The 23,027-nt window shown below is 38.1% G+C and overlaps 3 protein-coding genes across 3 annotated transcripts; 1 reads left to right on the top strand and 2 right to left on the bottom strand.

Moving 5' to 3' along the window:
• Positions 1-331: 331 nt before the first annotated feature.
• Positions 332-4,297, bottom strand: LOC101290805 (ATP phosphoribosyltransferase-like). Its single transcript, XM_004307091.1, has 10 exons — positions 3,959-4,297; positions 3,769-3,882; positions 3,067-3,132; positions 2,849-2,956; positions 2,634-2,717; positions 2,107-2,208; positions 1,862-1,975; positions 1,709-1,789; positions 1,397-1,516; positions 332-760 (listed from the first exon to the last, which is right to left on the bottom strand). Exons 1-10 carry the CDS (start codon positions 4,202-4,204, stop codon positions 665-667), a joined length of 1,131 nt encoding a protein of 376 aa, XP_004307139.1. The 5' UTR covers positions 4,205-4,297; the 3' UTR covers positions 332-664.
• Positions 4,298-12,012: 7,715 nt separating this feature from the next.
• Positions 12,013-13,186, top strand: LOC101315276. Its single transcript, XM_004307090.1, has 2 exons — positions 12,013-12,314; positions 12,443-13,186. The coding sequence occupies exons 1-2, from the start codon at positions 12,185-12,187 to the stop codon at positions 13,021-13,023; spliced, it is 711 nt and encodes a 236-aa protein (XP_004307138.1). The 5' UTR covers positions 12,013-12,184; the 3' UTR covers positions 13,024-13,186.
• A 1,885-nt stretch (positions 13,187-15,071) lies between these two features.
• Positions 15,072-22,579, bottom strand: LOC101307738 (phosphate metabolism protein 7-like). The gene is made up of 10 exons (XM_004308563.1): positions 22,272-22,579; positions 21,450-21,617; positions 20,352-20,415; positions 19,970-20,182; positions 18,447-18,641; positions 17,727-18,025; positions 16,802-17,081; positions 16,331-16,609; positions 15,506-15,739; positions 15,072-15,233 (listed from the first exon to the last, which is right to left on the bottom strand). Exons 1-10 carry the CDS (start codon positions 22,577-22,579, stop codon positions 15,072-15,074), a joined length of 2,202 nt encoding a protein of 733 aa, XP_004308611.1.
• Between the last annotated feature and the right edge of the window lie 448 nt (positions 22,580-23,027).

Here is a 23,027-nt window from a genome sequence, read left to right as displayed (position 1 = left end):
TTGAGATATACCTTGAGAGAATTACTTCTCTTCCGGATATCATTTCAATTTTTTTTTTACAGATATTTTTTAATATATCGGTGATATATCAGAAATATCATAAATATCGTAGATACGGTGAAAAATAAAATATTGATCCTTATAGATATATCGGTCTTTCCAAAAAAAGAGATATCAAAGATATATCGGATATATCGCAAAGATTTTAATCCTTGCAGAAAACTACTGCTAAATGCTCACATCCATGACCGAGATACCCATCATAAACGAGCTCACATTCTGGTTTCAAAATCATAAGCTAAAAGTGATCGGTTTGCTGCCAATCAAAACTTGAAAGGGAAAACTTTGGCTCTTGTTCTTCGTTACAAGAGCTTGCATCATAATTTAACCAAACTGGGTGTAGATTTCAGCTATATAACAGGAACCTAAGAATTGAGAAAAATTGCTTACGACATACAAAACATGTCTGACATGACCAGTACGACTACGTTGTCCACTTTCAACTCACATAGATCCGACTTTTCAAATAAAATCCTCATGCCTCAGTTCCGCTCTTTACCATTTGCAGGTATCAAAGATGTGCTCAACAAAATCTTTAGCATTGATATTGATATAGCTACAATATGCAACAAAGTCTCCAAGGGCATACGTACAACACAGACAATCAGAGGCCAAGTTTTGAGAGGAGTTCACGCCATCTCGGAGTTTCTTCATCAAAAATGTAAGTCAAAGGAGAATATAGAACCCCACTACCTCCGATCTGCACAAATTATTGCATTTTAAGCCTCGAAGGAAACAAATGCGTTTATCAGACAAAAAATCAGATGTAAAAAATTATATAAGCAGATGAGTCTTATGTATGGCATGCACAAATTCAATGTGCAGCTAAAAGCTACATAGTGAAACTTCAATATATTCATGTTGAAAAGACAAACTTGTGTAATCCCAGGGAAGGGCATGAATAAAAATTTAGAGCAACGATAATCGAAAAGTTTCAGTAACTAACTGAAATTCGAAAATTATTATCCAGTTCGGACCAATTTTCAATTGTAAATCCTAAACGCTTTCATACTTAAACTTCTGCTAGTTGAACTACAAAACAAATGCAGACTCCTTTGAAATCATTATAATTTCAATCCTAATTGGCCTTGCAAGTTCAGTTGTGTAAACAAGCAAACTAGAGATATCTAACCAATTCAGAAAAATTAAAATTGAAATTATATGTCCTATGATATCCAATTTTATGCCTTACACAGAGATATAGAAGCCAGAAAGAATTAGCTGCTTGAATGTGAAGGTGAGGGTAAGCAGAACAAGCACTCTCAAAATATTTGAGAAGTGAAGCCAAATCAGCTCCTTAACATTGAAAATTATTAAAAGAAAGATCGTGGCTCACCGCTCTCAATTGTTGTACAGACTTGTAGAGGGCCTTTTTGGGTACACATATGACAATGGCATAGTAATCTGCAGTTATTTTCCCATCACGTTTGCAATACACTGTACTAACAGTGGGTCCCTGCATGAGCAACCATTTACATTGTTGGGAAAGGATCAGTACGTGACCAAGAAGAGGCAAGTTACTATTGTCATACTGCAACTGGCATATATTTATTTGGAAAGAACTACATCCTAAACTTTTCCTTTTAAGGACTACAGCGTGAAATTAAGGTTTATCAGTAAAGTAAAGCTAAATAAATTCCAATCGCACCTGCAAACCAGCTAATGATGGCTGGCTAAGGACTCGCTCAGCCACTTCTTGTGCACTATTTCCCCTCATATTTGCAACCACCTGTGAGAAATAAGTGAGAAAACAGCAAACCCCTGAAGGTACAACATAGAGTGGAAATAATGAAATGCCCACCTGGTACTGACCCTCTGCCTTTAGATGTGCCTCCAATCTTTCTAGAATCTCATGTGTCGTATCAAGTGCACTTTTCATTTTGAGCAAGGATCTCTTGCTTGCAACAAGAACTGCCTATAGAAAATTTAATTCCCATGTAAGAGTAGATTGGAAAATGAAGCAGGATGCAGAACTAGCTGCTTTTAGTTAGCATCCTAAGCACTACCAGAAAACATGCAAGATCAGCCATAACCCAGAAAGCTTACTTGACTTCGCAACACAACTCCTCCCTCGATCTCTTTCAAATTGTTTTCTTTCAGTGTTATCCCACTACTCACAAGGTCCAAAATTGCATCAGCTATCCCCATCTGCATATGAGAAAGACATGATATTTAATCATCTTTGACTTTCACCGATTATAGTAAACCCTTTAGCTTTCAAACGAACAACACCACATCAAAGACTGTACAAAAAGTTGAACACCACTGCCATTATCAACTAGCTAACTAAAGAGTCAGTTAGTGGTGCCTCCTAACTTTTTGAACTGGTCCAATTTCCAATTATGTTGATACTCCAACTTATCTGAAGCAAAATAGTTCGAGAAATAAAACTAGACATTGAAAAATTGATAGCCTATTTTTTTTCTTTGAAGAAATATTGAGATAGTACTAATTAGAATAAGCGCCACCAAAATGCCGGGCAATATGCATCATCTTAACTGAACAATACAACAAAATAGAGAGGCAAAGAATGATGCTCCTGGTGTCAAATCCCAACAATACCATATTCTTACCGCTGGAGCTGCCTCAAGTGCTCCATCAGCTGTTGAAAAACTCACATGCTCCAGTCCATTTTCTTTTACAAATTTAGGACCCAACTGCAATGGAAGGAAAAGGACAAGTTAAAATTGAAATACATACCTTATTGACAGAAAGATACAAGAAAAAAAAAAAAAAAAAAAAAGAAAGGGAAAAAAAACAACGAAATAATCTCCAACACGTTGCTTACATAGGTGAAGCCAGTAGCAACTCGTAGAGGTTTCTCTTTAGTCCATTGAGGCATTTGTGACAGCTCATTAAGTGAATTAATGTTCTCAAAAATCCCATATTTTGGTATCTGAAAACACAAAGCATTTATAAAGACGATGGTCAAATGACTGACATAAATAGAGTAGGCTATTTGTCAAAACAATTATTAATGATAATAAAAATAATAAACACACTCACTGCAAGGGATAAGTGGCACTCCCCATACCCAAGAGCATCATGAATAATTATAAGATCTTCACTCCCCTGAAAGAGTACATAGGTGAGTTGCTTTGACAAGAATCCAACTGATAAGTATTATATTGAACTAGATATTTTGGAAAACAAACAGAGGAAGATCACATAAAAATGATTTTCAAAAAACAGACAAAGTTAACAGCAAAATGATTTTCAAAAAAAACAGACAGCGTGATTGCAAGTCATTAAGCAACATAAACAAAATAAGAATCAAGCAAAGAATAGGCACAATTGAGAATTCGTCCCTACTTTCCCTTCCAAACAATGATACGTCCAAGGTAGTTACAAGAAACGACGGCCTAAATATATCAGAATTGAAATATGACTAAACTCACAAACACAGTCTTGCACAATGTACAGCACTTGGGATAGCTCATGACTTTTGGTTTTGATTGTATAGCTCTCTCCAGTTTAAAGAAAAACCCTGTAACCAATAAACCTCCTAGTACATATATACACGACCGAAGGACAACTCAATTCACTATAAACACTGTTTTCGACACACTAGCCAGCATACGGGACGGCTCATGTAACTTTTCATGTCAATTGCCTTGCTTTGTTGCTCCAAACTCTTCAGTCAACATTTCGACACAGATGTAAATGCACTCCCTTAAACTGAAACTAGCGAGAGTACATGGTGAATACCTGTGCATATTCACTGACGGTGTCGAGACCGGCAATGCCGAGGTCCAAATCGCCAGAAAGCAACTTCCTGACAATGTCCTTGGGCCTTTGAAACCACACTTCCAAATTCGAAAGCTGCACCAAACAATCATATATGAATTTGACTGCAACATGCAAAAGGATTCAGATAAGAGCGGAGAGAGTGAACGACCTCAGGGATTTTGGCGACGTACTGGCGAGGATTGACGTGCTTGACGGACAGCTGGCAGTCCTTGAGGAGATCCAGAGTGTCGGCGGCCATGCGGCCTTTGCTCGGCAGTCCCAGCCGAATCTCTCTCCTCTCCTCCGCCGCCGACGCCGACGGCGAAGCAGAGCAGAGGATTCTGAACGACGGCGACGGTGACGGCGAGGCCTGAGTGAGGAAGAAGGGGCATTTGGGAGGGTTCGCCGCCAACATTTTTGAGTGGAGTTTTGGGGATTGAGTGGCTGGCGGCGGTGAGGAAGTGAGTGAAGAAGTGTGGAGAAAAAAGGCAGGGAGTGAATGAGAACAAAAATCAAAGAGGGAAGGGAAACCGACCTTTTGTTTTATGAAGAGAGTGAGATTTGAACGACACTGTGAGAGTGAGAATGGCTGCCCTGCCACTTGGAGGGTAGGGCTATAGCCAATCACAGACTAATCAAAGGCATATTCTTTTACCTACAAGAATCCTATATAAACTTTTGTGTAAGAAAATACCGTACAGATCAGAAGCGAACTTCCGTAACTATGCTAAAGTGTGGACGCCGGCACAAAACAACTCTGGCAGCACAGATTTCGTCTTTGAACTTGCTGGTTCCAAACCAGAGCTCCATTTTGACCTTCTTCTTCAATTACCTTTGGCCTTCATTTTGATGGTAACGTGGTCCATGATGTCAACATAGGTCACTCTAGATCACTGTGACTAGGCAACAGTTTCCACCCGTCACAAATGTGAGATTGTTATCACGTGACAGTGACTGTTTATAAAATTTTAAAAAACGTTTTCAAGTGTGAATAATGATTTTAGTTGCAAATAAATGGTGGTGAAAACAACAACATGACATATTGAAATAATTTTTAAAAAACTTATAATTTTATAAATAATTTTATAAAGACTTATAATTTAGAAATAATTTTATGATTTTATGTGTCGTATACAAAATGGTGCTAGGTATATATTATATATATGACTTTTCTTCTTTAAAATAGAGAAGTTCATAAATTTTTAAATAAATTACCATTTTTATTAGAGGTGGGCATAAAACCCAAACAAAGAAAAAAAAAACCGAACCGAAACGGCCAGCCTGACCGGGCCTGGTCGGGCTTTTTCTCGATCCTATTTCATTTTTTTACAGATCCGGTCCGGTCCCAGTAACAACTGGGCCAGGCCCGATTCCTGATATTACATAAAAGTTGTGACCCGGATGTTAATGTGTAATCCAATATAGCCCATTGAAAGCACCCATTTTCCCTTCCACTAGTAGAACTTAAGTATCCCACTGTAAATATATCAATTTAGGCCCACAGCCCTAATCTCAGCCGCATCACAATCACAAAAAGTCTCCCTCCCCCCCCCCCCCCTCCCTCCTCTCTCTCTCTCTCTCTCTCTCTCTCTTAAAATTCATTGAATCTTCAATAAAGTCTGAAGGTCAAGCCTCTTGTTGAAGAAGTCCATCACCCTTAAATTTTCAATGGAGAGACAACCATTGAATGCGCCGTTCGGCATCTCCGGTCTCACCTCTGCTTCGATCTCCTCTCTAGTCTCACCTTTGCTTCGAATCCTTGTAGCCCAGTCATTGGTGAGTTTGTAAATTCATTGAGTGTTTGGATTTTGGAAATTTTCAGATATATTTGTAGATATATGCTGGGTTTTTGGAAATTTGCAACACGAACGGGAAAGCCCGGAGAAACTGGCTCGATGCTGCTGGTTCAGTTTTAAGCTGATCCTAGAGATCAGAATGTGCAAGCCTGGCCCTAAGCAAAGACTGCCGGTCCCTGTCTCGGTCTTTGCAATAGTGGTGCCGGTCTAGGACCGTGCCCAGCCCTAATTTTTATTATTCTCCCCTTTTTAAAAAGAGTGGTTAAATTGTTTTCACTAATTCACCTTCAGTCATATTTTTATTTTTTAACCACAAAAAATTAATCCCAACTGTATTTTTCTATGCCGTCTGATTCATATTTCAAAGGAAAGATGACTGAAGGTGATTCATATTTCTATGCCGTCTGATTCATATTTCTATGCCGTTTGATTCATATTTCTATGCCCTATGTATTTTTCTATGCCGTCTGATTCATATTTCAAAAATTAAATTTTCGTCAGCCACCTATGGGCATGAGATGCATGTTTGGTGGGCCATACTAGGTCGCGCATCACGACAAAAAACTGGGTTGCACGCAGGATGCCTTGCGCGCGATTGGTTCGTGCGGGAGACACGCTCGTTTGGAGCGTCTGTATCTGGGATTCCCGCGCTGACGTCAACCATGTTGAGTGGAATGGGCTGATGTGGACCAAGTAACCTGGGTTGGATTTCTCATCCAACCTGGGTCACTTCTCTCCTCCAAAACCTCACCTGGGTTGAATTGGGGAGAAAACTCATTCATGGGTGGAATGAGGGTTTTTTTTCACTTAGGTTGGATTCCTAGGTGGCATCTAACCTGGGTTGAATTTTGGGGCATGGGTGGACTTGCTCTAAGGAAGGAAGAAGAGCTGCCATAAACAGTTGTTGGAGTTGTTTTGAGAGCGTAGTTCCGGACGTGCTCTTCTGGTCCACCCTCATCCTTACAATGTATATATAGTTATATATCGTTATCATACATACTTGTACGTATTATAATATTACCTAAATGCGTCATCAATAATATCAAATTATCAATGAATTTTTCTTTTTTAAGTCAAGTTTAGATAGTTTCAATGACTGTCTTCAGCTAAAAAGCTCATACATCAAGTGAAAACTTGCCCCAAATAGCTCGACGGTGACAAGCTTTACAAATGATTGGTAGCCCTCATTACAAGTGAGCACAAACCAAACCTAATACAAATGATTTCAAACTACAACTATCTAAGTCTCATGAGACCGAAGTACAAGTCGCCTGAAAACCTCAATTTGTGTAGAACTAAATATAACCAAGAATTAAATAGGGGACTATATATCTATCATATATGTCTAGGTTAAGAAACTAGGAAATTAAGCTACCTCATTGACCTTACTATTAGGACAACCTCTACCCTACCTCATTCACAAGCTTTTGGCTTCTTGTTGGTGGGGCTTCTTATTTGTGCTTCCCAAAGGCCTATCTTTCCGCTTCAAGGTTATAATCAGTTTCTCCATCCCTAGAGAATCATTAAGAGCAGTCTTGAATTTTTCAGACGAAGAAATCACCGCAAACACATCCTTGTCACAACATTTTAGCACAAGACCTTTAAGATCCAACCTAGATTCAATATCCTTCTCCAATAATAGCCTACTCAGTCCACACCCAATACCTAGCAACCTTGCACCTCTGACCCTTCTAAAACAAGTTTTGCCAGCGCCCCCCCCCCCCCCCTCCATGCCAAGTCACCCCAACCCAGTGTTATCAACCCTAGTTCAGGGTTTTGATTGTCACATCCCGACTCTTATATTTTTACCTTATTTACTAGCTTGATTATAATAAGAATTTTACCGTCTCCGTCATTGAGATAATAGTTTAATTGGTCCCTAGAGGGGTTTCGGGGGGCGATTATTTCGGAGAGTTATTCGTAGGAGAAAGTTATGACGACGGTAAAAATGGTAAATTTTAGCTAGTAAAAGGTAATTTTTATTAGGGTATTATTTTGGGGTGTAATTATTTTTAGTGGAGTTGGGTATATTAGGCTTGGACCGGTTTGGGTGGAGGCCCAAAACCCACTCTTCTCTTCTCTCTTTTTCTTCCCGGTTTTCCTCTCCCCGAGTCCTCCGTTGCCCAACTTTCCGGCCGCTCTTCCACCGCCGTCCGGCCGCCTGGGACTGCCGCACCGGTCACGTTCGGTCGGCCTCCGACCCAGCTACATCCCTAGACCGGTGACAGCTCCCCTAGGGCCGCCGTGAGTGAGGATCGACGCCCGGAGCCGCTAGCTGCCGTGGTGGTCCTCTCGCCGGAGCTCCCTCCTCCGGCCACCAAAACCGGCGATCCTTAGCTCGTTTTGTAGCCCTCCTCCCGTGCAGCAACCCCTCCAAACAGCTCACTCTCTCTTGAGCTAAGTAAGGAGAAATGTGAAGTTGAAATTCTAGAGCGATTTTGATGTTTTTATTCAATTGGCATAGCTAGGCTTGGATTTTGGGTTTGTGCTAGTTAGAAAAGTTGTAGAGCATGATGAGAGGAAGATGCTGTCAAAATTTCATAGGCATTGGAGGTCGTCGGAATCGGCCTCCGGCCGGCGCCGGCGCCGCCACTGTTTGGAAGATTTTTAGGGTTTTAAATTTAGAATATTAAGGGGAGTTTATTGAAGTGAGTTATGGAATTTTTGGATGAGTTTTGGATAGGTTTATGAATTTCCGAAGTGTGGTATTTTTGGCAGTTAATTAATGTAGAATCCGGCCGTAGGATTTAATTCGTATTTTTGGGGAGGTTGTAATTACGGCGGCCGAGTATGATATTTAAGTTCGGATCGTTTCGATTTAAGAATATCGAAGTTAGGCAATGATGAGAGTAGTTACGGCTCTCGGTTAATTTTGCCTATTTTGATTAAATGTTTGATTGTTAGTTGGGAAATTAATATTATATTTGGAACAGGAGGTGAGGAGGCTCGAGTAGACGTGGCCCCAGATCGACGTCAGGCTTAGGCCTAATTTGTGATTGGACTTTTGTTTTAAATAATATGCATGCTATGGTTTTGGTTGAACATTTAAATTGTTGAAGTTTTGACGTCATTTAATTTTGACGCTTTTATTTCTCTTGGAGAGTTACCGAAAAATGGGATTTTTCGATGAGTATAAATATGTATATTGAGGAGAGTATGTATATAAATGCTAGCTAGCCATATGTGTCTGTCCACTTTAATGGCGTAGCATATAGCCGCATTATGGTGTGACGTAAGCGATGGACGTGATCGTAGTAGCCCTATATGAGTGTTTAATTGATATAGGGGGTATGGACACATTTATACACTTGTCTGTCCACCTTAATGGCGTAGTGTAGCACTGTATTAAAACGTGACGTGAGCGTTGGACGCGAGCGTAGTAGCCCTATATAGACCCATAAATTTATATAGGGAGTATGGACGAGTGTAAATATATACATATATTTTAGAGTCTGAGAGGCTCGATATTTTATGAGATAAGAGTTTTATCGTTTGCGGCATGCATTCGATTTTTCCTTGGAAAGTGACTTGGGGAAACATAAATATTTTTATTTATTATTTTATTTTTGTCCACTCACTCTAACGTTTTCAAATGTTTTTCCCTGGGCCTTTCGTTTTAAAAATGCCCAGCTTGCAGGTTAGCTTAGTTGAGGTCGGGGGTACATGGAGATGAGGCATAGTCATCATATAGCTTCCGTTTGTTAATTTATTTTGTTTCCTTTCTTCCTGTTAGAGTTGCTCTGAACCTATAAATAGTTGGATATGAGATTTGTTTAGATTAGTAAATTTTAGGTGGTGTTGTGATTTGGGGAGCACGAAGGCTCTAGGAGTAGAGGATTATAAATGGATTCTTTTGAAACATTTGCAGGTATTATTAGGAAGGGTTGTCCATTTTCAAGGGAAGTTATGCCAATTTTTAGGTAAATTTTCCTTGGAGGTGGTCCCCGCAGGATTTACTTCGGGTTTCAGGGTGAAATTCGGGGTGGGTCTTGACATTGATTATGCGGAAAGTAGCCGTCGCTAAGGTTTCAACCGAGAAGCTAAACAGCCCCTTTGACCAATCATTCCTAGCCACTGACGGCAAACCACCTATAGCTGAACTAGACTTGACCGACAACACTGCACAGTGCGTGCCTTCGTTGTCGTCAAACCCATATCACACTCAGAACCTCCATGGCCGAGCAACCCACAACCCTTGAAAATACCCTTAGAGCATCTTCCATGGTAGGTTATTCAATGGCTTGTAGCCTATATGCTCCTCCCACGGTAAACCATGCCACTTCTCAAACTCCAAGAAAAATATTTAGCCATTGTGAAAATGGAAGGCTAAATATGGCTTCCTACTTATAAAGGCCAAATGGTGGGACCCACGATTTTGTTCAAATTATAGCTGTTGTAAAATAAGAAATTTCATTTTTACCTTTTAAAAATTTGGCCTAAGATGGAAGCAATTAATGTTTGTTGTTGGTAGGCTAAATAAGGATTTTGGAGGAATATGCCTTTTTGGTAGGCTATTTACATGAAAACTCTAAATCCACTGAAGAGATCTGGCGAGAAGCAAATTGTCCGATAAGACAAAATCTGTTACCAAACATCATGAATCGGCCAAGGGTGTTGCTAGATGTACCCAGCAAATTGCTAAATGTACCCATCATTAATTATCTTTCCATGTTTACCCCTATTTGAATAAAACGATGAATTGAAAATTGCAAATTCCATTGTAGTACGTTCTTGCCTCCAAGAAACCTCTCCTATGTCCTTCATTATCATCAAGATTGATTGTATGGTGTAGGAACATGAGGGCATAATTATAAATTTGATGAGAGCTTGGGACGAACCCAGATTCTTTAACAGACATTGAGAATAAGAAAAGTTAACCCAGATTTCATAAAGTATGAGAATAAGAATTGATGGTGGCCTGGTGGGTAGCAATCTTGGAGGACTATTGTCTTGCATCTCTCTCACACTATCTCCCTCTTCTCTTATTTGAATTTACCCTCTAAGATTCTCTTGCTATCACTTATCACTAGGATTTATGATCTTTTTGTTTTTCAATTTACTGTGAAGTCTTAAATTTAAGTAGATATTACACAAAATAATCATCATAGATCGATCATTTGCTCTCATTCTTTGTATTGCTTTTGAAACATTAATATGGAAATGTTGCTTGTAATGGAAGAGATAGAAAGGTGATGGGTTAACTCATAAAAAATATGCTACATTGCCGGGTTTAAATAGACAAAGGGTAAAACTGGAAAAAAAGGACACAAATAGAACTGTTGGGTTTAACTAGTAATTTGCTGGGTACATCTAGAAGCACCCATTGGCCAAATGAGTTGGATAATGGCTTTCCTTTGCAACGTTGTTGGGTCAGGCCGCATAAACTTAATTTCCGAGCAACTTCCCAATTTGGGTCAAGACCCGTTCATTACGCATGGCAACTTGAAGTCCTTCCACCTTCACCCAAACTTTAATGTAATTCAAGGAGACGTCCGAAAAATTCCTGACGTCATCGTACTCTGCCAACAAAAGCATGTCGTTGATGAAGAACCTACCACAATCCACTATGAAGCACCCGGCGTTTCTCCTCCTGCTCCTTGAATTGAAACACGAAGATCCCTCCCTCCTCTTCATAGATCTAGACCTTCTCCTTCAATTGCCATGTATCCGAAATAGCCACGGTCAACAAAGGAACAATCACCTCCTTCTTGCCGAGGAACCGGCTACAAAAGAAAATGTTGGGGTCATCGAGAAACTCTGTGCAACCTTCATGGCCTCCTCCGATGTGATAGGAACCGCCGCTTCTGCCGCCATCCCTAATTAAGGAATACTCGATCAATGCCCAGACTAGAGAAACCCTAGCCGTCAGAGAAAAGCCGACCAATAATATCAATGACCTTTAAGCAACAATGTCAATATTAACAGATACGTACATCAATCACAATGACCACTGACAATGTTTGATGTCTCATTATTTTAGTAACCATGCAAAAGCTTTAGTTAGCCGAATTATAATCTTTCGATCTTAATTTTTCTTCCCACTCCTAACCAACTCAATACCGAACTAGGAGGAAGCCATGTCGTACATTATGAGAACCACCCCACGATAAGGACTACAAGAAAAACTTCACATATAAAGCTTATATAGTTGGGTCAGTAATCTTATTGGACATATGGCAATGACTAAACTAATTAAGCAGTCGTCTAATGTTATCTTTCACATGGAAATAGGAAAATGTGGCTCAACAAGTCTCGCTCCATATTAATGCCATTTGACAAAAGATTTAGATGCTGGTAACAGTTGGAGAAGCAGATCGAAGCTCAATCAATGAAAATGAAAAATCATTTGAGCTGCAAAAACGGCGAGCATTAGCATATTTATACTTAACAACAATATTTAACCCTCAAACATTTAATTAAGTGCGACGGTGCAACCAAAGCAAACATCCCTAGACACCTCCCCAAATTTGTTATATATAACAAAGCCATAGCCTGTGTGGAATGAACTCATCAGTAAGCACCAAAAGCTAGCTATCTAGCTGCTTAAACATACTCCCGTTACACTATTCAGTGTAACACTCTAGGCTAGGGTTCTTGAAATGCAGATCCGTCCTGCTTTCCATGGGGCTCTATTCGGTCTCTGGATATGCCTGTTTACTTCAACCTTATGCTACGGTGATGATAAGACCATCGAGGCAGCCGGACAGCCAGGCAAAGTCGACTTCTCCGGTGAGATAACATATACTCTGATCGATCTAGTACATATATATCTATGCGTGGCGACACTTGTTTTTCTACATGATAATTAAGACTAACATTGTGTATGTCTTTGTGCATGTTCATCAAAATGATCGAAGAGTTGAAAACAACTGATGCTGCGGAGCTAAATGAAGAGGGAAAGTTTGCAGTACTGCATAAGGTTCCCATTCTGAAGAAGCCATTTCCAAAAAAGCCCTACTTCAAGAAACCACCTCTACATAAGATTCCCACTTTCAAGAAGCCAATTCCTGTTTTCAAGATCCCACCGTTTAAGAAGCATCCTTCCCCGATTCCACAAGAAGAAAAGCCATTTTTGAAGAAGCCATTTTTCCATCCCATTCCAAAATTCAAAAAGCCATATTTCCATCCTATTCCTGTTTACAAGAAGCCAGTTTCCCCTCCGATTCCGATTTACAAGAAGCCCCCAGTTCCGGTATACAAGATTTTTCCCCCAATCCCTGTCTACAAGAAGCCATATTTCCATCCTATTCCGGTTTACAAGAAGCCAGTTTTCCCTCCGATTCCGATTTACAAGAAGCCCCCAGTTCCGGTATACAAGATTTTCCCCCCAATCCCTGTTTACAAGAAGCCATTCTTCCACCCAGTTCCAGTTTACAAAAAGCCCTACTATCCAATTCCGAAATATAAGAAGCCATGTCCTCCACATGTAGCTCCCTAAGATAGCTTATGAATTTCCCTGGAAGTCATTAGATCATGAGCATAAAATAAAGTCTAGGCTGTCTAGCTTACATAGACAAAAATGATGAAAAAGAAAGGAAGATGGAAATTACGTACTGTTGCTGGAATTTTATTAATTATATGTGCATGAAATACATGTTCTTCTGGTGGTGTAGCTACTGATCAAATATATTATCCATTAATTAGTATAAATCATTATATCGAATTTGATTGATTTAAATCTTAATCAAAAAAGACTTCCATCTTGTATGACAGAAAATCTAAAAAACTATTATTTGAATGAAATCAAATCTATGGAACAGGGATAAATGGATCCACCACGATATCGGAATTGTTAATTTAATTTGGATTTTTTTTTTTAATAAGAACATTACGGGGATCGATCAGAAAATTCACCGAAATGATCTTTGATGAATTGGGAGAAGAAGAAAAAAACAGTTCATTATCGTAAAGAACTTTTAAAAGTTATTCAAGATCAATCAAAATCTTATGCACACTGCAGCCACACAGTCGACTAATATCGAAGAATAACTAGCTATTACGAATGAGTTGAATCTCAGCGGTACGTATTGAAACCATGCCAGATCAGAAGATCTATGTATGATCGATCACGTACGTACAGAAACATGTAACAATAAGTGCATGTCAAAATCAGGGACCTAGCTATAATATATATAGGTATGCATGACATTACTATTTCGGTTCTCAACCAAATGATAGATATCCAACGTATAACTAATAACAGTCATTATTCCATCTGCATTATTGATCCTCAGGCAATTATATCACCGATTTTACAGGTTGCAAAGAGGACATGCTGATTGCAGATACATGCCTTAATTAGTTCAACGACGTACTTTGCTTTCCTTTTTCCTCGAGAGTTTGGAACTTCGATCTGTCTCGTCTAAGTGTCTAACTGCATGTCTAAGTATCAAACTTTCATGATCAAGTTCGAAACTGACGTCGCGAACTCGCGATGATCAAGTTCGAAACTGGCATCGCGACCATCGATCACTCGATCAGTAACACAAGGTTGTAGCCTCGACCGAGAGTAACATAGATGTTTGGGTTTGACGTCCTGCACGCCGTGACCATGAAAGAAATTAAGTAGCTATATACAGTATATTGGAAGTAACTATAATAATGTGGATCACCGTCCCCGGTAAACCCTAGCTAGTTTGTTGCAAATAACTTGCAACAAAAGCTTCGTAATCTCTGGTATGGCAAAGCCTATACATTGTTGTAAAAAATACGTATCATCCGAACACTTCATTGTAATTCAGCAGAACATGCATATATTTTGTTGTAACAAAGTGTTGCTTGGCACATTTTCATTGATACAGTTTCATCATATATACAAAGATGACAGTTTAATTTAAATCCTGAAGATTGCCAGTCAGTTACAGCAATCCTATGTTTAATCAGTTATGATCCTTTATAATCTGCAGTTACAGTCCTAAGATCAAACTATTTGTTACCAAATCATAGTATATGCAACACATTCGATGTAAAGAGGACATCGATCAGTGGTTATCATATCAAACAAAAAGATTAAAATGGCAATCACATAAAACGGCCACACTGTATATTTGTTAAGTATTTTACTAACTTCTCCATCCAGATAATACTGGGCGAATGACATGATCGAGAAATATCAGTAGTAAGAAGAACCTTCCTAAATTGTTGTTTCTGTATAAACCTTGTCCATTTTCCATTCACTTGTAAATCATGGAAAAGATTATTGTAAATGCTGAGCAGATTCAATACATGGATCATTAAATAGAGTACGGTATATATATAGTGTATATCCACCTAAAAAAGAACTACTGCGGAATCAAATTGCACAACACCTACTTCTTTCTCTAGCTAACCTTAGCTACATATATATTCCTAATACTGTATAAATTAGGCTTCTCACTTGCTGACGCCACATGTCACGAGAAGTTACAACATACTGTATAGGGAGATTTTTTTTGCCACATATTTTCCAAATACGAGGATGGGCATATTGGGGAAAAAGTGAAGAGGTTAAATCGATGATGTAGAAACAATAGAAGGTGAATAGCTCGGCTCTGATTTCATCACGTTCAAGGGACGCAAACAAGGTGGGCAATAAGCAATGCTTGCACTCTCATAGTTAAACTCCATCTGATTGCACTTGACATCAAGTTCATCAAATTCCTTGGCATTCTGAAATCAAAAATATCCAAATTGAGATATTAACATCCGAAGTCAACCAAATATATAGTGCCTAACAACAAGTTTAACTCGTTAGTATATTTAAGCTTTATAGTTCATGGGAATCTCTAGTAGCGCAGAAGCTGCAGGAGAGATCAATATTAGTGTCGCACAACACAAATATTCTCAGTTCGATCAATATCATTAGATAGTCGCTAAGGGACGTCTATAAATGAAGCAAATCAAAAATTTATACATCTTAAGGTTCTTAGAATCATGTATACCTGGATAGATAAAAGGTGGAATGTAGGAAGAAAACGAATCTTGCAATACTCATTAAACATCAATGTAAGAAAGAGAAGTGGAACAGTGGAAATGGATGCAGCTGGCTTTGATTTCAGACCGAAAAGACCAATCATAGTAATTTGCATAAGAACGATTGCAATGAGAATATAATGGTGGATGTAAGGCCAATACTGTCCGCATGTGTCATAAACTGTTTCATACACATCTTCAATCTGCAACATAACAGTCGTTAATATCTAACTGCTCAAATGCTAATCAGCCATACATTCATTGCTGCAGCATGTTAGTCATTTCAGATAGCACCTTTAAAATATTTTGAAATTTCAGATAATAATACAGAATTTTAATTTCATGAGACAAGCAGAACTAAAATATTTTGAGACTGTTGCCAGAAACTAATCATATCATGGAGGAAAAAATAGATAAAAGTCCCAGTAGAAAGTTTATATCAGTACAGATAATATTTGTATCAAGGGACGGTTTAAAAGCTTGAAGCTAGCTTGAAAGTTTATATCAGTACATACATTGTGGAAGCCATGAAATGAAAGCATCAGAAAGCAGTGAAACCCAACAGAACTGTAACACCTCAACTTCAGATTGCATATATTGTTTAAAATAATGAATATATGACATCCTGGAGCTGATTGAATGTTGCTTTTGTTTAGACCAGACTTTCACAAAACTAACAGTAATAGTACTACTGCCACCACATTCTCAATCTCCAGACAAAACCAAACCAACAACGATGAGGATAACAACAATAGCAAACATGGATTTTAAAAGCAAAGAATTAGAATCTCAACCTGGTTTATATAGACAACATAGCCCAGACAGAAGTAGCCAATTAGAAATGGGAGCAGAAGTGGTGTGACAACTGCATATACCATGCCTATGAGCACAGACAGTGAGACAGTAGGAATGATTCGGTAGTAAGGTAATGAATAGAGAAAAGGAGTTTTCTCTTTCCCTCTGGCATATGTACAAGACTTTATAGCATCCCAACAAAGTAAACCTGGTTGAAGGATCTCCAAAGAAAACCCTGACAGTCCATCTGTCAAAATATATGTCACAAAGAAGTCTGCCTGAAACATTAGAAAGCAATGATAGCTATTAGGTTGAATATATTTTGCTTATGAGATGAAAATAAACCATAGACCATTTTTTGGTCTCTAAACAGATATACGGAAAAAGAATGAAACGGCATTACAAAATAATAAATATATGAATACTATGCCTAAATTATATATTAATGAAGAATATCAATATCAACTCACTTGAGCAGAAACAGCAGTAGCAAGGTGACTAGGAATATCTTTTGGATGAGTAAAAGATTCCCCAATTTCATCTAGTAAAGACCCAGATAACAAGCTCCAAAAGAACACATTTCCGACCAGAAAATAAAAAACCATGTTGGAAGCTTTTATTTCCTCCTTGCTTTTGGATATACAGCCAGCTAGTTTAGCCATTCCCAGCATTGCAAAAGGAACTATGTATATGAACCCCTTCAGAACAGCACTTGGAAGATATCCTGTTATGATAGAGCTTAACCCTGGTCTGTATGACATCCCAAGAATAAAAAAAGATTATACATAATTCATGATGAAATAAAGCAAAACATTGGAGAGAGCGACAGAAGACATATAGAAGATGAAGACCCTGCGGTCCTGATTAAGTTCAGAAGATGTCAAGGAAACATAGAAGAATCCTGAACATAACTGCATCACTCTCATAAAAAATGAGCCACAATTTTTCTCAAACTTTGGTGCAACACGGCTAGAACAAGGTTCTAGATCATTTATCTTGTATTGTTACCTAGCGAGTTAGGGAAAGGAAGAGCTTCACCTAGATAATGGTGAAACATATACAATAGAAACAAGAGCACAGTCTATATCACAGTAATTAAATTTAAATAAGCGGAAAGATCTACAGATGAATCTATTACAGCAAGAGTGGCCAAATGAATATGATTCATCAATTTCAAACACTCAAATATTTATGAAAGCAGAAAGACTATAAATTATCAGACAAGTAATAGTTTCAATGAGTACATAATGATGAATTAGCATCTCAAAAAAACACACAACAGATAACAAACAAATGACGAAGGAGCAACAGGAAGAACATCTCACAGTTTGATGTATTAAAAGTTCAAATTTAACAATCAACATAAAAGGAAAAGAAAAATAGGAGAAGTCTTACATCAACTGTAAAGCCTTGGCTGGTGGAAACCATTTTTTTAGTTTCTCAAATTTGGCTATTCCCTGAACAGCAGTGACTGGGATAGCGAAAAAAATTGTAAGAAGAGTCGCTGCAACAATGACACCTAGCCTGCAAAGTGGCAAAAGTCTGTATGGTATCACCAGATTTCTCCAAGATACATCCCTTGGTTCTGGAGCCATGTCAGTTATCCAAAGAAGTGGGTCTGCATGCTGCTGAGAATGGGAAACTAGTGCTGCACCCAACCGAGTCTTGAATGTAACAAAAGCAACAGGTAACTCCTACATGTATAAAACAACTCGGGATGTTTATTTCATCCAAATTACAGTGAATGGTTTGTTCAATGATAAGCTAAAATATAAATGTATATTATCTAAGATATAGGCAAAAAACAGTTAACCAATGTTGTTACAATTATCTTGTAAAGAGTTTGAAATACCAAAATTTAAAAAATCACAATTCAAGCATCCAAAACAAATGTCTTCCAAGAAAAGCCATGTAAATGTTTCTCAGTACCTATATTCATCACAGACTAATATTTTAGAAGTTAGGTCTATCAATGAACATGATATACTAAGTAACAATACATGTGGATTACCATTCAGAAGTAAATTAATATAGCAGCTGTTTAATAACTAGTACAGAGTCAAATATACATCGATGTGTACGTATTATGAAGTAAATTATCATTATAATACTCGCCTTTTCTTTAAGCTTATTTTCAGACTGTAACTGGTGAATCTTGTGATGAAGTTCTTCAAGCTTTTCCTCATGTGAAGCTAATTTGGCAGCATCATGGTGAGAAGGATTAGAGAGCAAAGGCATCTCATTATGTTTCTTTCCTGTGGACCGCTTGCTCAAGTCCTCTATTTTTCTTTCTATGGATTTTGCCTGGCCCTACACACGAGATTATCTGCATGAGATGTTGATCCAAAATATTATCTAATAAATATAAATGAGGAGAAGGAGTCAACAACTACAGCTGGTGATAATAAGCCACAGTCCGTTCTTAATATATCACGATTCAAAGTGAAATCACCATCATGTTATCACAAGAAAAAGTAATGGTGCCAAGGTGGTATCTCCATTAAAACATTACTTACATTCTGGTGACAGTAAAATAACAAACATAAAATCAAAAGGATATTACAAAAAAGCAAACACAAAGCCACACTAACAGCTTAGCTGTTTGGACATTGTGTGGGATCTCCATTAACAAATCCCTAAACAAAACGTTCTTATCCCAAGCTTTCATCTTTTAACGACATAGTCATGTCCTCAATAAGCAGTGCAAAGGCACTGCAAGTTTCAAATAAGTAGACACATTCATTTGTTAAATCTCATGACACCGGACTTTCCTTTAGACTTTTTGCTATCTAGCTATATGTTGCAAGAAATTGTCAATCAAATACAACTGCCCATACCAAAAGTGATTTTCCCCAGTACTGGGTTCATCAATGGGTTGTATCCTTAAGTGCAGGGAGGCTAGTCCTTGTGAGATAGCCAATACACCTGAATCTCATAAGAGCTGATTATGCTTCAGCAGTATCAATCTAACATGGAATCCAATAAATGGTTTGCACAATACTAGTGCCAAAAGCAAGCAATGTGGACGCCCAACAGTTAGTAAGAGATCCTGTTGACCTACCGATACAATCTAGCCTCTACATATTGTTTAGTGACATAAAATATCACCAATCATTTACAGACTGAAATTAATTTAAGTCAAATTTTCATTATTAAAACAGATGAGCGCAAACTTACAGATTTTGGTCATAAATAACTTATAACCTATCGTCATATAAAACTACTTATCCACAAGATAAAGCTCAGACTGAAACATGAATTAGCGAAATAAACCACAACATCCAGAATAGGCATGCATATTAGACACTAAAAACTGAATCAATATTTCTTTCCTTCTTTTTCTTTTGTTTTCTTAAAAGGGAAGCAACCAAACCCAAATTCCCTGAGCAACTAATTACTTTCTGTTTCACGGTCAAACCCACAGTAATCCTCTATTCAAACTGATGTTTCTCTAAAAGATATATAAAAGACACTTTTAAAGAATATAATTTTAACTTTTCTTCTTCAGGCGAACATAATTATCAAGTCTCCTAATATGAGTAAAAACAAAAACAGCTAGGCCTGCAAAGAGTGATCTCATGCACAGAGATATAGTAAAATAATGCACGTTGGGTGACCTCAGAATGTTGAAGCCTTACCAGCAAAGCCTGAAATTCTTTTCCATCATACAAAATCTGATAGGAATGATAAGCATATGGATGATGCTTCGAGAAAAATTTATCAACACAACATCCGCGAGATCTGTGTTCGTTGCAGAAGGGAATTTCCCGGACTAGAACAGTAAACTGATCAGGCTGATGCCTAATATTACGAAGCTGTTGAATCCTTTTAGACAAAATTTCATGATATTCCTGAAGAAGAAATGATGCAGGAAGTCACCTGTTATATATGCAAACTTATCTGAGTGTTAAGGTCCAACCAACATTATTGATTCCAAAAACCTCTACTACAGCTTTCTTTTCTAATAGATATTTTAAATTGATTCTTGTCTATGTGGATTGTTAAGAGTATAATCTTTACCTTGTACAGTAGATATACTCCATACAGAGATATAAACCATAAGCATGAAAAATGAACCCAAAGCCTGTGGATTTGGAAATGAACTTGGTAAGTACAGTGAGTTAGAAGCCCTGATATAAAAACATCAGCAGATAAACACTAAATTAAAAGAACACTCCGGCATACTTTCCCACTAAGCTGGTTCAAAGAATATATCCTTGGTTCAATACTATTCACTCACAGAGCAATTTAGATATGGAATCGCACACATAGTTTCATAATAACTCAATAATGATCATAACATGTTGACTGAATAAGCAAAAAGGTTTAGGATTCTCGTTCACAGGTGACGAGTAAGTAGTACTTAGAACTGAACTATCCAAATTAAGTAATTAACCTGACCACTATTGATATAGCACACTATCAATGTGACTAATTAATAAAAATGAAGTATGTTATCCTGTAAGTTCAGCACTCCAGCAGAGAAGCTAGAAGGTTTGACAAGCAGAAATGCTGAAACTGCACCGTAAGGGATCCATTATCATATGCTTGACCAGGCCAAAGCTCCAGGAGCGGGTTCAACTTAAATATATGAAACTTTGAACATTGAATTCCTAATATCTACAGGAAACTAAACATTGAGCTTTCCTACAGGTGTACTAAGAAATGCCAACACCTCTTCCTATATCTACAAGGGTCGTTACAGACTTACAGGCCCTTGGCTTTTAGAGAAGGTATGTCTAGGGTCTAGTGAATTATGCCTATTTTTGGAGGTAAACATCTGGCACAAAGACTTTAAGGAAGAAAAAGTTACAAATGGTTAATCTAGCTGTCATAACAACTCTACAGCCATAATTTGAGATGATAAAACTCTAAAATCCATGCTTCTCATGATATTATATATGAAAGATGATATATCATTCTATAACAAAGAAATAAAATAAAATAGAAGTTAATGTAGTTAATTAGCAGCAGTTCAAAGTACCTTGTTTGGACAAGTAAACTCAACTACAGCCAAAAGTTCCAAATTAAGAGATAAGATAGTCAAATTTTGCATTATACAAACTAAACTCCTCCTTATGAATGGTCTAATTCGCACATTAAAAACAGTTGTCTCACCTATTAGAACCTGGTTCAATGTTAGATATACTGAAGAGATCCAAGGAATGGTGGCTCAGAGCTTGATAACTCCGTTGGCGGCTCATAGCAAGCTGACCCTGGCCACTGTAGTTTACCGGTAGAAGTACTGCCAATCCAATAAGAGAGCATACAAAAAAGAATTTGATACTGCAAAAAATTATGCCTGTTACTTCCACCTTAAATTGAACTAGTCTCCACAAAATCCATTACTGTAAAAACTAGTGTATCCAAGCTAATATTGATTTTATACGAAAATTTGGTGCAACTCAATATACGTAAAAGTTTGACAGTTGAGGATTCCTGCATGACCTGTACGTTTCTCTAGCAATCGAACCCATAAAGACTGTTTTTGTCCTGTATCTATTTGTAATGAATCAAAGAGATCAGTATGCTAAAAGGAAAACTATTAGTATAAACGACTACAAAATCATATATATATATATATATATATTACCAACCCTAAGCCCTAGACCAAAATGGAACCTGGCACTAAGGAGTAAGGACGCCCTAAAATTACAGTATTCATTGGTCCATCCATAACAATTACCATGTATACAGTATTTTCCTCCATCTGCATCCTGTCAAGGTAAGCAACCGGATATTAAAGCAAATGAAGCACGAATTTTGTAATGATGCTGCCTAAGTTGAACCTTTCACATCTATGAACGTAGTTAGTTCTAAGTTGTAACCCTTCTCTAGGAAAAAAAACTCAACGAGAGCAAAACGATGAAATGCATATATGGCGTCGTACGACATTATAGATATATGAAAATGAAAACAAGGAGAGTAAGTGGTACTGACCCAAACTTGAAGAGCCTGATGATGATGAGGGCGTCGAGGCCACCGGTCTCAAGGATCTCATCCTCGGAGACGCGGTAAGCGCGGCTAATCCAGGAGAGGGAAGGGAGGAAGCGGCGGGGAGTGAGGGATCCATTGAAACTGGGAACGTTATTGCGGTTGCGCTGCGACGACTGCGACTGAGAGAGGCGGCGAGGGTAGTAGACGGGGGCGTACGAGGGTTGCTTCTTGAGGATGGAGAAGAGTGAGAGGATCACGATGGCCAGGCCTATGTTTATGCCCGCAGAAGCTATCAGGCTTCCAGGGTCCATAATAATATCCTCGATGCGTTGCTACGTAAATACCTTTGATTAGTTTGATAGGAAACTAATCAAACAGAAACTGATTTCTTCTTCCGATCTTCTTGTCTTCTACAATGTTGAAGGGAGCAGAGAGCATATGAGAGATTGGTGCCACCTTTCACCTTTGGTATGGTACGTGGCGGGGTTTCATGAGGAAGATGACAATATGGCATTTTTTTTTTTCGATAAACTATGACAATTGGGTAATAATGCCTTCTCCAACCGAGGGTTGCAAAAACATGATCTATACATGAAAATACAACCCCATTTTGAAACTGTTTATCTAAACAAAAATTTTTCTACGCACGAAGATGTAAGTGAACTGAACAACTAATATGTAGTATTTTGATCCGGTCATTTATGTCGCACTACATGCATATATATTAATACCATTAACAACATTAAAATCCAAAAAAAA

The sequence above is a fragment of the Fragaria vesca genome, linkage group LG7 (assembly GCF_000184155.1).
Source record: "Fragaria vesca subsp. vesca linkage group LG7, FraVesHawaii_1.0, whole genome shotgun sequence".
NCBI lineage: Eukaryota > Viridiplantae > Streptophyta > Magnoliopsida > Rosales > Rosaceae > Fragaria > Fragaria vesca.
Note: the sequence above shows the minus strand (reverse complement) of the source record. Positions and strands in the feature narration are given on the sequence as shown.

Excerpts from the sequence above, each read along its gene's own strand:
- LOC101315276 (XM_004307090.1), top strand. The coding sequence starts at position 12,185 with ATGCAGATCCGTCCTGCTTTCCATGGGGCTCTATTCGGTCTCTGGATA. Across the intron at positions 12,315-12,442 it reads AGGCAAAGTCGACTTCTCCG|AGTTGAAAACAACTGATGCT; the intron begins GTGAGATAACAT and ends AAATGATCGAAG.
- LOC101307738 (XM_004308563.1), bottom strand. The coding sequence starts at position 22,579 with ATGGACCCTGGAAGCCTGATAGCTTCTGCGGGCATAAACATAGGCCTG. Across the intron at positions 20,183-20,351 it reads GAGTATATCTACTGTACAAG|GAATATCATGAAATTTTGTC; the intron begins GTAAAGATTATA and ends TTTCTTCTTCAG. Across the intron at positions 15,234-15,505 it reads TCCACCTTTTATCTATCCAG|AATGCCAAGGAATTTGATGA; the intron begins GTATACATGATT and ends TTTTGATTTCAG.
- LOC101290805 (XM_004307091.1), bottom strand. The coding sequence starts at position 4,204 with ATGTTGGCGGCGAACCCTCCCAAATGCCCCTTCTTCCTCACTCAGGCC. Across the intron at positions 2,718-2,848 it reads TTGCTACTGGCTTCACCTAT|TTGGGTCCTAAATTTGTAAA; the intron begins GTAAGCAACGTG and ends CTTCCATTGCAG. Across the intron at positions 761-1,396 it reads CTGTACAACAATTGAGAGCG|ATCGGAGGTAGTGGGGTTCT; the intron begins GTGAGCCACGAT and ends TAATTTGTGCAG.